The sequence below is a fragment of the Enoplosus armatus genome, chromosome 2 (genome assembly GCF_043641665.1).
Source record: "Enoplosus armatus isolate fEnoArm2 chromosome 2, fEnoArm2.hap1, whole genome shotgun sequence".
Lineage (NCBI taxonomy): Eukaryota > Metazoa > Chordata > Actinopteri > Centrarchiformes > Enoplosidae > Enoplosus > Enoplosus armatus.
The window spans coordinates 28,384,861-28,402,077 of NC_092181.1; the positions used below are offsets into that span (position 1 = coordinate 28,384,861).

At 42.8% G+C, this 17,217-nt stretch overlaps 1 protein-coding gene across 3 annotated transcripts in view; it reads left to right on the plus strand.

Annotated features, from left to right (window-relative positions):
• LOC139292469 (echinoderm microtubule-associated protein-like 6) overlaps positions 1–17,217 on the plus strand; it is a 38,859-nt gene that overhangs the window by 7,206 nt on the left and 14,436 nt on the right. For 2 of the 3 annotated variants that reach the window (XM_070914834.1, XM_070914826.1), the window contains exons 3-26: positions 1,554–1,652; positions 1,830–1,898; positions 2,084–2,269; positions 2,697–2,832; positions 3,627–3,828; positions 3,920–4,057; positions 4,482–4,738; positions 5,091–5,300; positions 5,615–5,782; positions 6,717–6,823; positions 6,897–6,997; positions 8,058–8,244; positions 8,325–8,430; positions 8,778–8,871; positions 9,706–9,806; positions 11,448–11,650; positions 12,387–12,498; positions 13,651–13,778; positions 14,821–14,962; positions 15,083–15,235; positions 15,319–15,450; positions 16,038–16,126; positions 16,220–16,387; positions 16,756–16,957. In XM_070914834.1, coding sequence (XP_070770935.1) covers positions 1,554–1,652; positions 1,830–1,898; positions 2,084–2,269; positions 2,697–2,832; positions 3,627–3,828; positions 3,920–4,057; positions 4,482–4,738; positions 5,091–5,300; positions 5,615–5,782; positions 6,717–6,823; positions 6,897–6,997; positions 8,058–8,244; positions 8,325–8,430; positions 8,778–8,871; positions 9,706–9,806; positions 11,448–11,650; positions 12,387–12,498; positions 13,651–13,778; positions 14,821–14,962; positions 15,083–15,235; positions 15,319–15,450; positions 16,038–16,126; positions 16,220–16,387; positions 16,756–16,957 — 3,490 coding nt within the window. Of the gene's footprint in view, positions 1–1,553; positions 1,653–1,829; positions 1,899–2,083; positions 2,270–2,696; positions 2,833–3,626; positions 3,829–3,919; positions 4,058–4,481; positions 4,739–5,090; positions 5,301–5,614; positions 5,783–6,716; positions 6,824–6,896; positions 6,998–8,057; positions 8,245–8,324; positions 8,431–8,777; positions 8,872–9,705; positions 9,807–11,447; positions 11,651–12,386; positions 12,499–13,650; positions 13,779–14,820; positions 15,236–15,318; positions 15,451–16,037; positions 16,127–16,219; positions 16,388–16,755; positions 16,958–17,217 lie in introns of all 3 variants that reach the window. The other variant, XM_070914818.1, reaches the window with a different exon arrangement.

Here is a 17,217-nt window from a genome sequence, read left to right on the forward strand (position 1 = left end):
TAAAAATGCTCTCCCTGTAGAAATATCCAGAAAACAATTCTCTGAGTGGGACAAAATTATCTCTAGGTTCATTTGGCAAGGGAAAAAACTTTACAACTCCCAAAGGAGGAAGGAGGTATGGCTGTACTGCATTTGATTGCTTCTACTCAGCTCAAATTAGACCATTGATGAACCTGTGCAACAAATATTACCATGCCAGGTAGAAAGACATTGAATTGTCACTAATGAAGAACCCTCAATAATGACTTGGAAAAATGTATAAACAACATGCCAAACCCATGGATAAAATTTCAACTTAAAGTCAGGAACTCTGTAAGGGAGGAATATAAATTACAAGATAAACTAAAAATAATTAGAAGGTGTGCCTAAGACCCAGATTTTAGCCTAATCAATTGGACCCTAGATGTAGACATTGGATAGACACAATAAAGTAAATATAAAGAAAAATATGCTCTGGAAAAGCAGGATTTCTATAGGTATCTCCAATTACGTCATTATTTTGACCAAGTTGTTGAAAATGACCCACTGGATATGGATGACCATGTGTTCAAGAAGTTTTAGTCGCCTGTTTGTCAGAGTCAAACAGAGGTGTTATATCCAGACTATATAAGGGCTTCATGAGGAAAAAATCTCATTCCACAGAGTATGTTAAAAATAAATGGGAAAACAAAGGTAACTTTGAGGGGGACTAAGAGACAAGTTGATGGCTTAGATGAAGAAATGGTTTTAGTAGGTCGATGGGAGAAAAGCAATATATATCAGGTTTTACAGCTGTTTCTGGGATTCCTGTGTTTGAAGGTAAGGTACTACCTGAAGACAGCAGGTGATCAGTTCTGTCTCTAATAGTTAGAATTTTATCATTAAAGAAGCTCATGAAGTCGTTACTGCTGAGGGTTATAGGAATACATGGCTCCATAGAGCTGTGACTCTCTGTCAGCCTGGCTACAGTGCTGAAGAGAAACCTGGGGTTGTTCTTGTTCTCTTCTATTAATGATGAGTAATAGGCTGCTCTGGCTTTACAGAGGGCCTTCCTATAAGTTCTAAGACTATCTTGCCAAATTAAACGTGATTCTGCGACGTTTGCTTTAATTTGCGGGTTGGGTGTTATACCATGGAGCTGACTTTCTTTGTTTTACTATCTTCTTTTTTAGAGGGGCAATAGAGTCAAGTGTCAGTCGCACTGAGCCTGCGGCACTATCAACAAGATGGTCAATTTGGGAGGGACTAAAGTTAGCATAAGAGTCCACAGTTAAACACCAGAAGCAAAAACAGGTAGTTTAAAGTTTAAGACAGTCGACTTAAATGTAGCTCAGCATCATGTTTTCACACATGTTCCTGTTTTCATTTTAAATTACAAATATATCAAATATGAGAGCATGAGCACATATGAGGGATGCTTCCTTGAGGAATTCCAACATGTATAAATACACTATAAACTCACATACTGACATACCGTGGAGCTACATGTTGGTTTACATATGAGTCTGTGTTTGGGCCTCTGAACAAAGTAAATTTAAATGGATCTTACTTGATTGTTTCTTGTTTCTGTTTAGCGGCTGGCATCGGTCGGTCTGGATGCCAAGAACACGTTGTGTGTTTGGGATTGGAAGAGAGGACGAGTCCTCGCCACGGCAACCGGACACTCAGACAGAGTATGACTCTTCATTCATGACTGACTCTGTTTGCTGGTGTTTGTAGCTGAAACACACAGCAAGTAACATTGTTCAACCCTCACTGAAGTTTACTACAATACTTTCCACCTTCTTTTCCTCTGGCGCACCTTGTTTTGAAAGGTGCTATAGAACTGAAGTTTACTTTCTTTCCTACAGATCTTTGATGTGGCCTGGGATCCATTTCAGTCCAGCCGTCTGGTCAGCTGTGGAGTCAAACACATCAAAGTGAGCTGGAACTCGGGTTTCACTGAGTTTAATCATTTAGTACCTGATGATTTGATGTTTTGTGCTTTGATTGTTGTGACTGATGCTTCGTTACTCAGTCAGCCGTGGACATTTCTGTTATGATTATTATACACGTGACAGTTAAAATCTATATATTAATCATTCATTTTGTGGTGTGTCTGCAGTTCTGGACTCTGTGTGGGAACGCTTTGACTCCGAAGAGAGGGATTTTTGGTAAGACGGGCGACCTGCAGACCATCCTGTGTGTTTCTGCAGCCAAAGACGAGCTGACGTACTCTGGGGCTCTGAACGGAGACATTTACGTGTGGAGAGGAATCACTCTGATCAGAACTGTACAGGCTGCACACGGGGTATATATGTACATATACACAGAAACATATGCACATTTTACTATAAACTAGACACAAAACCACTCACCAACACACTCAGCCCTGTTGAAAGGTACTGAGAGGGAATGTACACAGGTTATGAAGTAAATTTGAAAATATAAAAAGAATAAAAATTTTGGCTTCATTATCAGCAGACTGCACCTATGAGAGAAGCCGCAAAAATATATTTGAGTTTTCAGATTAGAGATTTTCACAAGATCACAAAACATGCAGAATCCATCCGTTTCAGTTTTGCCTGTCTCCTGCTGAGAGGTTTTACAGCAGGAGACAGGCAGAGGGCGCTGAAGTTACTGCCAACATGTTGGTCCTCTGCAGGGTTGGGGGGGATGGGGCGGGACGCAGCAGGACTGATGGGAAATGTGTTGTTTTTATGTAATGTGTTGTTCAGGCAGGGATCTTCAGCATGCACGCCTGTGAGGAAGGATTTGCCACGGGGGGACGAGACGGCTGCATCCGACTGTGGGACGCCGACTTCAAACCCATAACCAAGATCGACCTGAGAGAGGCCGAGCAGGGATACAAAGGTCTGAACATGTGCTATCAGATCCACCAGCTGACAGACCTGCAGTTAGACTCCCAGTAGCAGGACCTCTGTTTTGGTTTTGTTTGTTTGTGGTGGGAAGCCAGTGAGGGATCATGTTCTTGTCTCTGGTAACTCCTGCTGCTCAATAGGGAGGCGTTACAAAGTGATGTGATGTAAAGAGATGTAACTTAAAGTAACTTGCTCAGGGATCCCAGTGTGCAATGACTTTCGTGACTTCATAAGTTGTTAAGAAGATTTCCGACTCTCTGGTGAGTTTGTATTTTTAACATTCCTCCCGTAACAAATTTAATGGGTCAGAAGTCTGGACCAGAGACCTGGGCTGTATTCACATCAATAAAAGCATGTGTTGATGGAGGTGGAGTTATTAAGGGTCCAATCAGTTTACTGACATATCAAAACAAACCAGAGATGATGATTTGAACAACACTACTGTGACGCTGAAATAATGAGGTTTGATGCTGATGGACTTAACAAATCTCAGCCATCAGAATTATTCATCAAACCAAAGATGCTCTTCAAACCCCAATTTAATCAACGGTTCAAAAAGAAGCAATAATTGATTGTTTAGTCGATTGGATAAATCAAATCTTCAATAATTTAATCAATTCATTATCCATTAAAAGTAATTTACCAAACATTTAAGCAAAAATGCCAAAACTTTCTTCTCTTTTGGTCTCAGCTTCTCAAATAGCTGTTTTTCACCCGACACACAACCAAACAGGATCAAACACAAAAGACTATAAAAACGTCAGTCAGGTGTGTTTTCTGTTTCAGGTCTGTCAATCCGAAGTGTTTGCTGGAAGGCTGACCGGATTCTAGCAGGGACGCAGGACAGCGAGATCTTTGAGGTCATGGTCCGAGACCGGGACAAACCGGTTCTGTTGATGCAGGGTCATAGTGAGGGCGAGCTGTGGGCTCTTGACCTGCACCCCAAACAGCCAGTCGCCGTCACTGGGAGCGACGACCGCTCCGTCAGGTACGTCTGACCCACCAACGCCACCTGAGTTTACCTCTCACCTGTCTGTCCCTCACCTGTCTGTCTGTCTGTCTGTCTGTCTGTCTCTCAGGCTGTGGAGTCTCCCTGACCACACTCTGCTGGCTCGCTGTAACATGGAGGAATCAGTCCGCAGTGTTTCCTTCAACAACGATGGCTCTCAACTTGCTTTGGGCATGAAGGACGGATCCTTCACCGTGCTGCGTGTCAGGTGTCTTCACTTATGCATGACCGAAGGATGGTGTTCCCAGTACACTGGTTCATCCATCCATGTTATGGTAGTTTGCTGCTTGGCCAACCAAACAAAAGTAGATCCCTATGCAGTTAGCTACAGTAGCTCATCCAGGAGGCTAATTTCTGTGTTTACCTTAGTTTGGACTCAGTTTGAAATGATTTATGTAGTACTGAAGTTTATTTGGAAAGCTCCAGGAGGCTGTGCTGTTTGTCTCAATATACGCTGTTTGCTCGAGTCACGTTTCCTGAATCCATGAAATAAATTTGAGTGTCATCTGTATAATTATGATAGGAGATCTGGTTTGATCTAATTGAATCAGGTAAATATTAAAAAAGACAAACCTCAGATTAAGGTTATTTAATTTTCTGATGAACCGGAGGTAACAAACCTTTTTTTTCAGGGACATGACGGAGGTCGTGCACATCAAGGACAGGAAGGAGGTGATCCATGAGCTGAAGTTTTCACCGGATGGTTCTTTCCTGGCGGTGGGATCAAACGACGGGCTGGTGGACGTTTATGCTGTTGCCCAGCGTTACAAGAAGGTGGGCGAGTGCAGCCGCTCCTCCTCTTTCATCACCCACTTGGACTGGTCGGTCGACAGCCGCTTCCTGCAGACCAACGATGGCGCTGGAGAGCGTCTCTTCTACAGGATGCCAGGTACTGTCTGATCCTGAGGGTCCAACACACAGAAACTCTAATAGTTTACTTTGACATTATTGTCCCAGAGTAATTGCAGTGGTACTTCAGGACTTACCTGTCTAGACTGGGAACTTGATTTGGTACTTAAATGCCTAGACTTGAGACTTGACCTAAAACTCACCTGTCTCGACTGTGGACAACTTGAGACTCACCTGTCTTGACTTGGGACTTGCCTGTCTGGACTGGGAATTGGCTTGGAAGTAACCTGTCTAGACATGGGGCTTGATGTAAGACTCACCTGTGTAGACTTAGTTATCTCCCCTAATACCCCTGACCCTCTGACCTTTTGACCTCCTCCTGTGTCCTGCAGCGGGTAAGCTGGTTCCTAAAGAGGAGGCGAAGGGGATCCACTGGATGACTTGGACAGGGGTTGTCGGGACGGAGGTGAACGGCATCTGGCCCAAATACTCCAACATCACCAACGTTAACTCTGTGGACGCCAACTACAGCAGTGCTGTGCTGGTGACAGGAGATGACCTTGGCCTCGTCAAACTCTTCAGGTTCCCCTGTCTCAAGAAAGGTCGGTCTGACAAACAGTAACATGCACAGAACTTTTCCCCTGCAGGAACCTAGAAACCTTGAAAACTTTATTTCAGTCAGCAGAACCAGGGCCTAAATTTAGTTCCTGGGCCACTCCCCCTGCTCTAGGGGAGTACTCTCTGATGCATCAATAACTATAGGGGCAATCTTGAATTTTACTTGTTTACAATATTTGAAAGCTGACACTAAACAGATTTGATAAGGGATTCTAAAGTAATTCCAGATGAGTCGTTTCTAACAGCTGTTGGACCAAACTGCTTCATGGTCTCCTCCAACGTGTTCTTCATCAAACAGGAGCCAAATTCAAGAAGTACATTGGTCACTCTGCCCATGTGACAAACGTTCGCTGGTCCAACGACCTGCAGTGGGTTGTCAGCACTGGTGGCGCCGACCACGCTGTCTTCCAGTGGAGGTTCCTGCCCGAGGGCGTCATGAACGGTGTCCTGGAGCCCCTCCTCCAAGGTAACACCAAGATTTACTACTTCAGAATTTTTCCTAGATAACAATGGCCCAGTGCTAGCTAACATACTGCCTTGGAATGACAAGATGAACCAATCCAACTCTGTCTCAATCTGGGCCAGCCACAACGTAGCCCTCCTAAAACCAGGCTGGAATCCCTAAAATCAGAGGTGTTTGTTGTCTTTAGACTTCATTTTCCTAAGAATTTAAATTCCAGGAAATATCTTATATGCGGCATTCCCTGTGAATCCTAACTTTCCTACTACACTAAATTACAATTTGTTACCCCTAAATTACCATATGTGACCCAATCATAAAAAATGTAACATCTGTAAATGACCCTTACATCACCACTGTTATCCCAAAACTGCTATTTGTAAATTATAAATCTACATCTAGACATGATTTGTAACTTTTAATTAATATTTGTTATCACTAAATCACTGTAATGATGTTTACATATATTTAAGCACCATTTGTTATCCTTAAATGTTCTCTAAATTCCCTTATCAATAAACCACTATCTGTAAACCCTAAATGACCATACCATTGTAACCTTTGAATCACAAAAAACGCACATTGTAGGTAATCTTCAATCCAACATTTGTAATCCCTGAATTACAATTTGTAAACACCTGCGTGTATTGTAACTCAGAATTTGTTAGTTATCGTTTGTTATTGCATCTGTAAAACCTCGTCCAACATCTGTATACTCATTTCTTATCCTAAAATCCTTATCTCGAAACTCTACATTGCTATTGGGTATCCCCTAAGAGCTATCTGTAAAAAGTAAAGTACCATCTGCACACGGCTGTAAAGCCACAGTTTTTCATGTAGATACATTTCCCAGGTTTCAGATTTCAGTAAAAAAACTTGCCATGGAGTCAAATTTAATAGCGTTTTATAAGTAACGTTTTTTCCTGGTTGGTGTCTTCAGAGGGTTACGCTGACTCCAACAGCGGAGAGTCGGACTCGGACGTGTCGGACGTCCCGGAGCTTGACTCGGACATTGAACAGGAAGCTCAGACCAGCTACGAACGACAGGTGACCAGAGAACAAACCAGTCACATGCTGTACCTGCCTGTCTGTTGTCTGGCTCACCTGTCTCTGTCTGCAGGTGTATAAGGAGGACCTTCCTCAGCTGAGGAAGAAGCTGATTGGTTCCCTGAAGCGGCAGAAAGCTCCGGATGAGGGGCTTCGTCTGCAGTTTGTTCACGGGTAAAAACATTAAACTATCAATAAAACTATCACAGCTAAACCCAACAAAATATAGTTCTAATATCATCATGAGTTGTCAGTTTTCTTTGTTCTATTTACATGAAATGTGATCACGTGTTGGTTTAAATTGTTTTCTTCAGCAGTTTGGTTTGTGTAGAACAGCTATCATTGGTGGGTGACACCACAAAATTTGGTTTTGAACTAATACAAATTAATACCAGGGCCAGAATTACTGATCTTGATATAGCATGCTTGTTAAAGCACAATAAAGCTTGTAATTAATGATAATAATAATAACAAGAGTTATTATGTATACTTTTTACTTTACGCTTTTAAAGTTTACAGCAGCAGAAGAAACATGTGAGATTAAACATTGATGAATCTCATGATATTGAGATTGACAGATGATATATTGTAGCAATGGGACATTGCAATGATATATAAATAATATATGGGATACATAGGATAATGTAAAAGAACGTGAAAATGACAAATATAAAAGAGTAGTATTAATTCTTAATTATTGTAATATGATAAATGATTATTCATTGATAATAGCAAAATGTAATGAACATGTACTGTAACGTGATACACACATATATAAATATATTCTGTAGATATGAGATACAATACAATACACAATAAAAGTGTATTAATGTTTGTATTAAGTATTTGTATTAAAACAAAATGAAATGTAAAAAATGTATAGTTTCTCTGTATCTTTTTTCTTCCATATGGATTTTGTGTTTATATATACTTTATGAAATTTGCTTATTATTGAATTTCTTTATTTGTCTTAAAAAATAACGATATCAACCTTGAAAATTGTGTTATGGTGACTAAAAAAAGTTCCAAGCTATATTTTATATATTATATTTATATGTTATGTCAAGCTCATAACATACATTTCTTTTGAAATCGAGAAAACAAACTTCGTAAAGTCCTCTCTGGTCCTCCATACTCCTTCAATGAAGACCTCTGACACTCTGCTTGTGTTTTTCTCTATTGAGTGATCTGCAGTGACCTTTATTGTGACGGTCTTGTTTCCTGTTTCCTGCAGGTATCGGGGCTTTGACTGTCGTAACAATCTGTTCTACAGTCAGGCGGGGGAGGTGGTGTACCACGTGGCCGCTGTCGCCGTCGTCTACAACCGGCTACAGCACAGTCAGAGGTTTTACCTCGGTCACGACGACGACATCCTCAGCCTCACCGTACACCCGCTCAAAGACTACGTGGCCTCTGCACAGGTATGGCCGGCCAGTCAGAACACAGCATGTTACCGTCAGACTGACTGAGAGTGTTTCTGATTGGCTGTCTGTGTGTTCAGGTGGGCAGAGACCCGGCTGTCCACGTCTGGGACATCCAGACTCTGAAGTGTCTGTCGCTACTAAAAGGACACCACAGCAGAGGAGTGTGTGCCCTGGAGTTCACAGGTACATTGCACAGTGCACCATTTGTTATCCCTAAATCTTTCATCTTTAAATCATCATTTTGTATCCCTGAATCACCACCAGTAAAACTTAAATAATCTTCAAAGCCTCTATGTATCTTGTCTCTATGTCTCTCTGTCTCTCTGTCTTGTCTCTCTTCTGTATCTTGCATCTTGTCTCTATCTCTCTTGTCTCCCGGTCTCTCTCTCTTGTCTCTCTGTCTCTTGTCTCTTTGTCTCTTGTATGTTGTCTCCTGTATCCTGTCTCATGTATCTTGCCTCTCTGTCTCTTGTCTCTTGTATCCTGTCTCTCTGTCTCTTGTATCTTGTCTCTATGTCTCTCTGTCTCAGCGGACGGGAAGAGTTTGGTCTCTGTGGGAATTGATGAATTTCACTCAATCATCATCTGGGACTGGAAGAAAGGAGAGAGGCTGGCGAAGGCCAGGTAAACACACCTGTCTGTCTGCTCTACACACTACTACTGTGCACAGCTTTCAGGTCTTAGATCGGTCAGTCACAATCCTACATTAATATGAACACATCATCATTTGTGTGGAAGTGAAGGTGTCACCGGATGCAGGTTGAACCCTGAGGACCTGCTTCTACACATACTACCTCACTATTATTTATTCTTTAAACGTTTCAGTGCAATACATATATACATTGTTGTTGTGTGTATTTTTTCTTACTTTTATTTTTCACTTAAATATTATAAATGTGTATATTTTTATTTTCTATTTCTTATTTTTATATTTTGTAAATACTTTTAGTTCTAAATTTATGCTACTTTCTACTCTTGAATGGGAGCACCGGTACTGTACAATTTCCCCCCGGGGATCAACAAAGTATTTCTTATTCCGATTCTGATTCTGATGTCATGGTGGATATTATGAGGCTCAGGACCAACAGGACATTTTCAGGATATAATGAAACTGAAATAATTCTAAATCATTGGCCCTAATACTACTAATAATGTATATTGATTCAGTGTATTATAGTGGAGGCACACAGTCAGAGGAAGTTTTACTCGTTTTTGAAATATATGAAGCTTTAGGGAAAACAAGCAGAGGCTCTAATTCACACAGCAAAGGCCACATATTTAATGAGCAAGTGTTTTGTGGGCTGAGAGCTGGGAGCCACAGACAGGAAGTGAGACAGGAAGTGAGACAGGACTGAGAGACGGACTGACAGGTTGTTGGTTTGAGTCTGAACATGAGGTTTGATGACAAGCAGAAACATGTAGACTACAGACTGACCCTCTAACCTCTCTGTCCTGCAGGGGACATAAAGACAAAGTCTTCGTGGTGAAGAGTAACCCGTTCAGGATGGACAAACTGGTGACTGTCGGCATGAAACACATCAAGTTCTGGCAACATTCAGGTCTGTCTCTCCTGTCTCTCTGTCTGTCTGTCTGCCTGTCTCTCTGCCTGGCTGTCTGACTGTCTGTCTCCCTGACTCTCCTTCTGCCTGTCTGTCTGTCTGTCTGTCTGCCTGCCTGTCTCTCTGTCTGTCTCTCTGCCTGTCTGTCTCTATGTCTGTCTCTTCTTCTGTCTGTCTCTCCTTCTGTCTGTCTCTCTGTCTGCCTGTCTCTCTGTCTGTCTGTCTGTCTGTCTGCCTGTCTCTCTGTCTGCCTGTCTCTCTGTCTTTCTGTCTCTCTGCCTGCCTGTCTCTCTGTCTTCCTGTCTGCCTGTCTCTCTGTCTTCCTGTCTGTCTGTCTGCCTGTCTCTCTGTCTTCCTATCTGTCTGCCTGCCTGTCTCTCTGTCTTCCTGTCTGCCTGCCTGTCTCTCTGTCTTCCTGTCTGTCTGCCTGCCTGTCTCTCTGCCTGCCAGTCTGTCTGTCTGCCTGTCTCTCTGTCTGCCTGTCTCTCTGTCTTCCTGTCTGTCTGCCTGCCTGTCTCTCTGTCTTCCTGTCTCTCTGTCCGCCTGTCTCTCTGCCTGCCTGTCTCTCTGTCTGCCTGTCTCTCTGTCTGCCTGTCTTCCTGTCTCTCTGTCCGCCTGTCTCTCTGCCTGCCTGTCTCTCTGTCTGCCTGTCTCTCTGTCTTCCTGTCTCTCTGCCTGCCTGTCTCTCTGTCTGCCTGTCTCTCTGTCTTCCTGTCTCTCTGCCTGCCTGTCTCTCTGTCTTCCTGTCTGCCTGCCTGTCTCTCTGCCTGCTTGTCTGTCTGCCTGTCTCTCTGTCTTCCTGTCTGCCTGCCTGCCTGTCTCTCTGTCTTCCTGTCTGTCTGCCTGCCTGTCTCTCTGCCTGCTTGTCTGTCTGCCTGTCTCTCTGTCTTCCTGTCTGTCTGCCTGCCTGCCTGTCTCTCTGTCTTCCTGTCTGTCTGCCTGCCTGTCTCTCTGCCTGCTTGTCTGTCTGCCTGTCTCTCTGTCTTCCTGTCTGTCTGCCTGCCTGTCTCTCTGTCTGCCTGTCTGTCTCCATGGTCCCCTCAGGATGAACTGTAATAACTCTGGTGATCCTCTGACTCTTCATCTAGCGCCACCATCAGGTCAACATGTTCATGTGTCCAATACTTTGGTTTATGACCAAATACCTGCAGAACTGATGACAAACATTATACCTGCTAAAGATTAGCATGTTAGCATTGTCATTTTTAGCTTGTTAGCATTACATCTCAGCATATATACGTTATTCATTACTACCTGTTTATACCTGTACACATCACAGTATGTATATTCATACCTGTCTACTCACTACATTACTGCACTTTACTTGTACTTTTACATATTGTTTATTTATATGTGTAACAGTTGGAGGGAGCTACGCTGTAATTGTTGTGTTCATGACAATACAGAACTTGAAGTTGTGAGCATGTTAGCATGCTGATGTTAGCATTTAGCTTGAGGCACTGCTTCCTTTAAATACGTGTTTTATTGTAATCCTTAATAAATATGTATATTAATAACTTATCCAACACTATCAAACCTGCAGCTGTAAGAACAATGGTGCCTTCACCCTGAGAAAAGAGCTACTACAAATAAACCATCGTCTGGGCAACACCGTATTGTATTCCCTCTCTTCTCCTACAGGTGGCGGTCTGACGTTTAAACGGGGGATTTTCGGGAACCTGGGGAAGCAGGAAACGATGATGTCGGCGTGTTACGGACGATCGGAGGACCTGGTCTTCTCCGGAGCCACCAACGGAGACGTTTACATCTGGAGAGACACGACACTCGTCAAGACCATCAAAGCCCACGACGGCCCCGTGTTCGCTATGTGCTCCCTGGACAAGGTAACACCTGGAACACCTGGGTCAGAGACTCCATCCACACATCATTTATCTGAACCTGTTTACTTCATCATTTAAAAAAGCAGATGAGGAAGGAGAGACTCATGTATGACGAGGTATTACACTATATAGTATAAATATATACTAATATATACCATATACCCAAATATTACACTAAAGTTATTATTTTAGTGTCTCAACTGTAAAAGATTTAAGTTTAAGTGCTAATTTTACTAGAAAAAGATCAATAGAATTAGAAAAAGTTGTAATATTATAACATAGTTATAATTTTATAATTTTGATGAAAAGTTATAATTTTAAGACATAAAGTTGTAATATTGTGTGAAAATTACAACTTTATTCTCATAAATTACATTTCTTTTTGTAAATTCTCTACTTTTTCCGTCCCCAGTTGAAATAACGAGAACGGGACTTTTCATTTTCCAACTGGCAGAAGATATGCAACCAAAAGTTAAAAATGAAATAGCAAACTGGATCGTTATAATATAATTCATCATTTTGATTTTTCATTTTGGCCGAAACAATACGTTTTCAAACATTAGGATTTTAGATATTTTACTTTATTTGTTTATTTTTATTGGCACTTCTGGACGTCCATAATTATGAAACTCTGAACCTGAAAGATAAAAGTTTACCTGAGTGTTGATGTTGTAGATGATGAAACATAAAGTAAACACACCGCAGATGATCAGCGTTTCGTGTTGCGTTCACTGTCCAGGGTTTTGTGACGGGGGGTAAGGACGGCATCGTGGAGCTCTGGGACGACATGTTTGAGAGATGTTTGAAGACGTACGCCATCAAGAGAGCCGCGCTCTCTCCGTCATCTAAAGGTTTCACTTGCTCTATAATTCATTATATTATCATTCAACTGTCTTTGTGAAAATGTAACAGCCTCTGCGGGTGACGAAGAGTCAAATACAGCTGATTTTACAGTTTGCACTTTATTTAAGCTACTGCACGAGTCCCCTGTAACCCTGGTGAAATGACAGGAGCAGTACTAAAGCCTCCTTTCGGGGGAGGCACCGGAGAGCTGAAGGGGAGGCAGAGAAATTGCGGAAGGTGAATTAGATTCAAAAATCAGTCAGATGTGAACTCACAGACATGAGCGTGACGTCCACTTCCAGAGGACATCATTGTCTCTGATGTCCATCATAATAAACCTCCAGAAATCAGCTCAGACATCCGAGAGAAGACGCTGCAGAACCTGCCTGAGAATCCTCCTGTTTTTAAGTTTCCTTCAGTGTCTCAGTGATCAGTGACAGTTGTCTGTCCATCCATGAGGACACTGCAGACAGGAGCTGCTAACAGCTGATTCAGCTGCTGTGATGGGGACAATTGCAGACTAAAAGTAACGTCTGTAAAGACAACAGCAGCACCGACCTGCAGCTGACGTTACAACAGATCATCTGAGGAGGCCTCCTTTGATGGGATACAACATGGATAACATGTTTTACCCAAAAGGTCAAAGGTCAACTTCACTGTGACCTCATAATGTCCCAGAAACATTTTTTTTGGCCATTATTCAACACCACAGCAGAAGGGGAGATTATGACCATCTCTCACAGCTGGTTGGACACTAAATAGGTGACACTTTTGACTCAAAGGTCAAAGGTCACTGTGTCCTCTAAATAGGTTTTTAGCCATAACTCTATTTACAATAAAGTAAAATTTCACACTGAACTGAAAAAATGCAGCAGAAGGAAAAAACTCAGAGACCCATTTAAAAATATAATGACGTCGCTCCGGATGGGACCTAAATGTCAGGAGGCTGAAAAATGATCCCGTACGGATTGAAATCACTGACCAGAGCAGGTGGTGTTAAAATCAGCCCCCCCCCCTACAGACAGAAACACAGTCCGAATGTACTCATAAATGTGACTGAACATCTCATAAATACAAAATGAAGAAAACTTTTTCCAATTTACAGGATGAGTTTTTTGGGCGGTGAATGCAGGTATCACAGCGTTTTATTTTTGGGTTAGGTCTGCTGCTGGAGGACAACCCGTCGATCAGAGCGATCACTCTGGGTCACGGTCACATCCTGCTGGGAACAAAGAACGGAGAAATCCTCGAGATCGACAAGAGTGGACCCATGACGCTGCTGGTTCAGGTCAGACACAGAGAGAGATAACAGCATGTGGAAATATTAATGAACACGTATGTTTTGTCATGTTATTCTCTCATGGTGATGGTGATCACAGCAGCTAATGCAAACAGTGTGGTGTGCATTTGCTTCTGTAGCTCCTGACTGTCAGACCGGTTGTTTTATGACGTTCAGTTTGAGGTCTCGACCTCTGATTAATCACTTGATTGATCAACGATCTAACTGTTGGACCATCAGATGAAACTTTGGTTCGTCATAGAATTGCACAAAGTAAAGCTGCCATTCTCCCTTTTCATTGTCTCATTTGAGTAAACTTAAAAAACACAAAAGTTGTGACCATAGTGTGAGAGTAGACGTCATACATTTGGTCTGTGCAATAATAAGAACATCAACATCAGCTGAAACATGACGCAGCATTAATAACAACATCTACAGGAGCTGAAACATGACGCAGCATTAATAACAACATCTACAGGAGCTGAAACATGACGCAGCGTTAATAAGAGGAGCTGAAACGTGACGCAGCGTTAATAACATCAACAAGAGCTGAAACATGACGCAGCGTTAATAACAACATCTACATGAGCTGAAACATGACGCAGCGTTAATAACAACATCGACAAGAGCTGAAACATGACGCAGCGTTAATAACATCGACAAGAGCTGAAACATGACGCAGCGTTAATAACAACATCGACGAGAACTGAAACATGACGCAGCGTTAATAACAACATGTACACCTGAAACATGACGCAGCTTTAATAACAACATCGACAAGAGCTGAAACATGACGCAGCGTTAATAACAACATCTACATGAGCTGAAACATGGCGCAGCGTTAACAACATCAACAAGAGCTGAAACATGACGCAGCTTTAATAACATCGACAAGAGCTGAAACATGACGCAGCGTTAATAACAACATCTACAGGAGCTGAAACATGACGCAGCGTTAATAACAACATCTACAGGAGCTAAAACATCTACAGGTGTGTGAGCACTTTATTTTCTGCTGTATTAAATGTTAACTGGTGTGTGTTGTGTTCAGGGTCACATGGAGGGGGAGGTGTGGGGTGTGGCGGCTCACCCTCTGCTTCCTGTCTGCGCCACAGTCAGCGACGACAAAACTCTGAGGATCTGGGAGCTGTCGGCCAATCACCGCATGGTCGCTGTCCGCAAACTCAAGAAGGGTGAGACGGAGAAAATACAGATATCCTCCATCTTGTTAGATTATTTTACACACTATCATATGTATATCATTGTGTGTGTGTGTGTGTGTGTGTTTGTGTTACCTGTGCGTTACCTGTCAGGTGGGCGGTGCTGTGCCTTCTCTCCTGACGGTAAAGCTCTGGCAGTTGGTCTGAATGATGGCAGCTTCCTGGTGGTGAACGCAGATACGCTGGAGGACATGGTGACCTTCCACCACCGCAGGGAGCTCATCTCAGACATACGCTTCTCCCAAGGTACCCGAACTCACCACACAGGTGTGACAGAGGAAGAAGATGGTTGGTGAGTCGGTGATCAGTCACAGCTCTGTGTGTTTCAGACGCGGGGAAGTACCTGGCTGTGGCATCCCATGATTCCTTTGTGGACATTTACAACGTCCTGACCAGTAAGAGAGTTGGCATCTGTAAAGGAGCTGGCAGCTACATCACACACATCGACTGGGACTCTAGAGGTGAACACGCACTCACCTGTGCTGCTGCTAGGCCAACATGCTAACTGTTAGCAGTAGAGGCTGTTCACCAGTACATGTAGTTTTAGACACGCTAGCAGTGTAGCTGCAGGGTTTAGAAACTTGGTGAACACTTTGGTTCGGAGTAAATGATCTCAACAAATATTGGTTGAATTGTGAAGATGTTTAGTTTAGCCTTTCATCTTCCTCAGAGGAAGAATTCTAATAACTTGTTAGCATGTCACTATGCTAAGTGTCAGAGCTGTGGCCAGGAAGTACTGAGGTCATGCTAAATGTTAGCATGTTAACACTCCAACTCCATGCATGATAACATGCTAACATTACCATGTTAGCAAGCTGAAAACCAAACATACTTAACATTAAATACTAAACATACATGCTAACGTTAGAATGCTAAATGTCAGCATGTCATACAAACATAACATGAGCATGTTAGCATGCCAGAAAATAAACTAGCCTGAAAAATTTGTTCATGTCACATCGGAGATCATAATTACAAGTTTCTGACTCGTAAACTCATGTCAACTTCCAAGTTGTAGTCACAGCTGTGAAACTCTGTTTGTCAACAGGTAAACTGCTGCAGGTGAACACTGGAGCTAAAGAGCAGCTGTTCTTTGAGGCTCCACGAGGGCGTAAACAGAACATCAGCGTGGCAGAGGTTTGTCTGTGTTGTAGTTATTTTCTTTAAATTATGAGGATCATCGGGGTGTTTCCATTTCTGCACATAGACACATTTGTTTTGTGTTTCCAGTTTGAGAAGCTGGACTGGGCGAGCTGGACATCTGTTCTGGGTCCGACCTGTGAGGGAATATGGCCGACGCTCAGCTTCGTTAACGCCGCCTCGCTCACCAAAGATCGCAAACTGCTTGCTACCGGAGACGACTTCGGCTTCCTCAAACTGTTCAGCTTCCCATCCAGGGTGAGAGCGGTCTGATGGTCATTCAGTTTCTCTGTCAGGGACACGTGATGAAGAGACGCACTAATGTTCATTTAAAGAAGTCCGCTGCATTTATATGTTGTAATGAGAATAGTGGCCTTGTTGTGTTCATACATGTGTGCAGGCATTTATGAGGGAACATAAGAAACGTGCCTCATTTAGTGACTACTGTGGGGCTAGTTGGTGAGCAGAGCTAACATGCTAGAACTAGCCAGCAAAACTAGCTTGTTTGGGCCTTTTTAAAGGGGAATTTTATCCAAACCACGTGTCAAATCTTCACATGTATCCTTTATTGACTCCATTATTGACTATTTGACTTTTCTCTGTTCATCTTAACAAACTGACTTCAGGGCCAGTTTGCCAAGTTTAAGAAGTACGTGGGTCACAGCACCAACGTGACGAATGTCCGCTGGTCCAATGATGACTCTATGCTGCTGTCGGTGGGCGGGGCTGACACAGCCCTGATGATCTGGACCAGAGAGCCGCCGGGTCACAAAGAGAGCAAAGCTGTGGACAGCGAGGAGTCGGATGACGACACTGAGGAGGACGGAGGTAACACAGTCCAAACGACAGGAAAACAGGACTGAGCTTTTATTCTGAAAGTCTCCCCTCAGTGAATCTGAACTGACTTTGTATTTGTACAAATACATTGTAGTATTTGTAGTTTTCTCATTATGTCGTCCGTCTTATTCTCGTGAACATGATATCATTTGGCACAAACGTCTTCTTGCACTCAGTGATGAACTCATTTGAATTTGGTGGTTAAAGGTCAAAGGTCAACTTCACTGTGACATCATCATGTCCATTATTCA